Here is a 2,890-nt window from a genome sequence, read left to right on the forward strand (position 1 = left end):
AGACAGTTTACGCTACTTGGTAACATCAAAACCAAATGACGGAATGGTATTCTAATACACACGACTAGTTGTTTAATGCATGTCAAGCAACTAATTTGGCGTTCTGTAACGTTGCTGGAATCCTGGATTATACATTTTGAAATGCGCAAGAAATACTCCGATTGGCAAATAGCTAGCAAAGGAAGAAATAAGGCTGACTCTCATGCTGAACATAATTTTCAAGCTGAATTCTCGCTAGAAGACTTTTTTATGAGTTTTGTGCTTGTATGAAATGTTTTCTTTGTTTTCAATATATTTGTTGTTGACTGGCCGCTTTGAAAGATGTTTCCAAAGCGTCTTTTGTTCAATATCCCAATTGATAAGTAAAATATCCTCAAGGTTCTGAGATTTCAAGATGGACATATTTTGGACATATTTAAGACGAAATATGGACATATTTTGGCTAAAAATGACATAATTTTGGATACTTAGGAGACATATTCATGGACCGAAAAGTTGGCAACCCTGATTGAGAGCCTTATAAATTAGTTTCTATTTTCTGTAGGTTACTTAAGGACTTTTTTTGCTCCTAGTGTTTTCAGTAAAGTTTTAGGTTTATAGAAAGGTACCGATATGGGAAAATATCACGAGTCTGTTTATTTGAACCAATTCAGCATATATATGCTACCTAAACTACAAAGCAATAAATTTTGTTCGTTTTAAGTTTAACTTCACTCAGTACATCTACCAGAAAAACTTTTGTTTTTTGAGTTATTCTTCCAGAAGGTCTCCAAAAGTCTAAAGGGTAAGCGTAAGAATAAGAAAAATTCGAATTTTATTCAACTTTTAGGGCAGAAAGACAAAGATCAATTATCTGACTAGAACTGCATTCACAGCTATAACAAAAAATAAACACAACAGAGACCATATAGAGATCATCACAGACACGGATACAGCACGATTTTGACTAGAATTTACGCCAAAACATCTTCTACCCTCTTAGTTTCTGAAAAGCTTTTTGAGACTAATAGTATAGTTCTTGTTGATCACAATGGGAGTTGCACTGCCACTCAAGCTCTTAAAGATTTGTGGCACAATTTTCAACCAGCGGCTGGTTTCTCTATGCAAAGTGACATATACCTCAAACATGGCAACAGTGTAATCATCACACCGGATTTTTGCTAGCTCACGTGGTTTGTCTGAATCTTTACCGCTATCAAGATAGAAGTATATAACACAGCCCTTAATACCACATGGCTCATATTGGGCCATTTTGAAGATGGAATCAGCAAAAGAGTCTGCCATACCTTCCGGAATAATTAGTTGCGAGTTCGGATTAAGTTTCGATGTCTCGTAAGCAAGTTCTTCTATAATAAGTTCACTTAGAAGATTTTTCTCTTCTAACCCTTCTTCTGATTCTCTTTCGAAGCACACTATAAGAGAAAATAACATTTAAAGACCAGCTACTACAAATTTAATTTAAGTCATAAGAAAAGAGCTGCAGAAAAATGTTCAGAGAAACAGTAACAAAAAGTTCTCAAACATAAACAAGAACTAATACGAAAAGTGACATTAAACATAAAGACAGGGCCGTATCCAGAATTTTTTTTTCTTGGGGGGGGGGGGGTGGGTACGAAAGAAATTGTATTGGGGGGTAAGGGTTACAAAAAAACAACTTAAAAAAAGCACATTCTCTGGACACGGCCTTGCATAAAGACAACATATATTTTCACTGATTGATAAATGAATACTAAAACAGACAGAAAAAATGTCAAAAGAAAGCGTAACAAGAAGAATCTTTCGTAGAATATCTTAACAGAAGTTCTTTCTTACGAATTTACTGTACAAGAAAAAGAAATATCTTTTGCTGTCATAGAAATAATTACTTTAATAAAACTTGCAAATTTTCTAGTCCATTTCAGAAAATAGATGATAAATTTTTCTATGAATTAGAGCAGCTTACAGAAATTAGAGCTTATTTATGAAACTATAAAAAGGACCCAAATTTAAGCTATAAACTACATTGTTTTCATAATAGCTACTTATTTGACCATTCGGTTTTATTTTATTATCACTTTTTTTATTATTATTTTTATTTTAGCTTAGTCTACTAGTGCGGTAGACAAAATTATAAGTTATTTTGAAAATATAGAAAGGGAAAAAGGAAGGTAGTCAATTAATGAAGCCTGAATTATATTTTGTCTTGTCTTTCTTTTAAGTAAGAATGGCCCAAAATAATCTAACAGAAATATAAAACTTAATCCAGAAGATTAAGAATTAGAATGTAAATGAGTTAGTATGTAAATGCTACAGTTAAAGATTCAGTACTTACCATCATCATAAATGTCAGACGTCAAGATATAGTTTGTCCTCTGTTTATTTGCCATCCTTATAGAACAAGTAATTGGATGTATTATCGTTTAATAACAATTAAGAAGCTAAAATGCTAAAAAGTGGCTCTTCAAGTACCCTTATATACCTAACCTACAGATTAGGATCAAGTTCATTCGACCGCCCTTGTTTTTAATAAAAGGACATTTGTTTTGAAACAGAATTTTACAGAATTAGGTTTCCAAATGAGCTAATTATAACACGAAAGATGAAATTAGAACTAGTGCATTGTAATCTGATATCTTAAGGCATACCAAGACACTCAGGAGGTGGAGAGTGGATTCCTCCACTAAGAGCTATTCAAAAAGACTCTGTCCCAAGAAAAACCTTAGAGAATACAAAGAAGAAATAATCGAATCCTAAGGGTATTATGAATTGTATTCAAATAGCATCTACTTATATACTATAAACATTAAAAAAATACATATTCTGATGCAGCCAACTTTTAACTCTCGAATAGTAGTAGAGACGACAGGAACTGGGCTCAACAACCCCTTGCACACCATAAAAACATCATTAG

General features: G+C 32.9%; 1 protein-coding gene across 1 annotated transcript; it reads right to left on the reverse strand.

Moving 5' to 3' along the window:
* Positions 1-978: 978 nt before the first annotated feature.
* On the reverse strand, positions 979-2,366 carry LOC148946767 (protein scylla-like). The gene is made up of 2 exons (XM_089097108.1): positions 2,312-2,366; positions 979-1,412 (listed from the first exon to the last, which is right to left on the reverse strand). Exons 1-2 carry the CDS (start codon positions 2,364-2,366, stop codon positions 979-981), a joined length of 489 nt encoding a protein of 162 aa, XP_088953234.1.
* Between the last annotated feature and the right edge of the window lie 524 nt (positions 2,367-2,890).

Source organism: Artemia sp. Qi Xiang Cuo, chromosome 11 (assembly GCF_049724085.1).
Source record: "Artemia sp. Qi Xiang Cuo chromosome 11, ASM4972408v1, whole genome shotgun sequence".
Lineage (NCBI taxonomy): Eukaryota > Metazoa > Arthropoda > Branchiopoda > Anostraca > Artemiidae > Artemia > Artemia sp. Qi Xiang Cuo.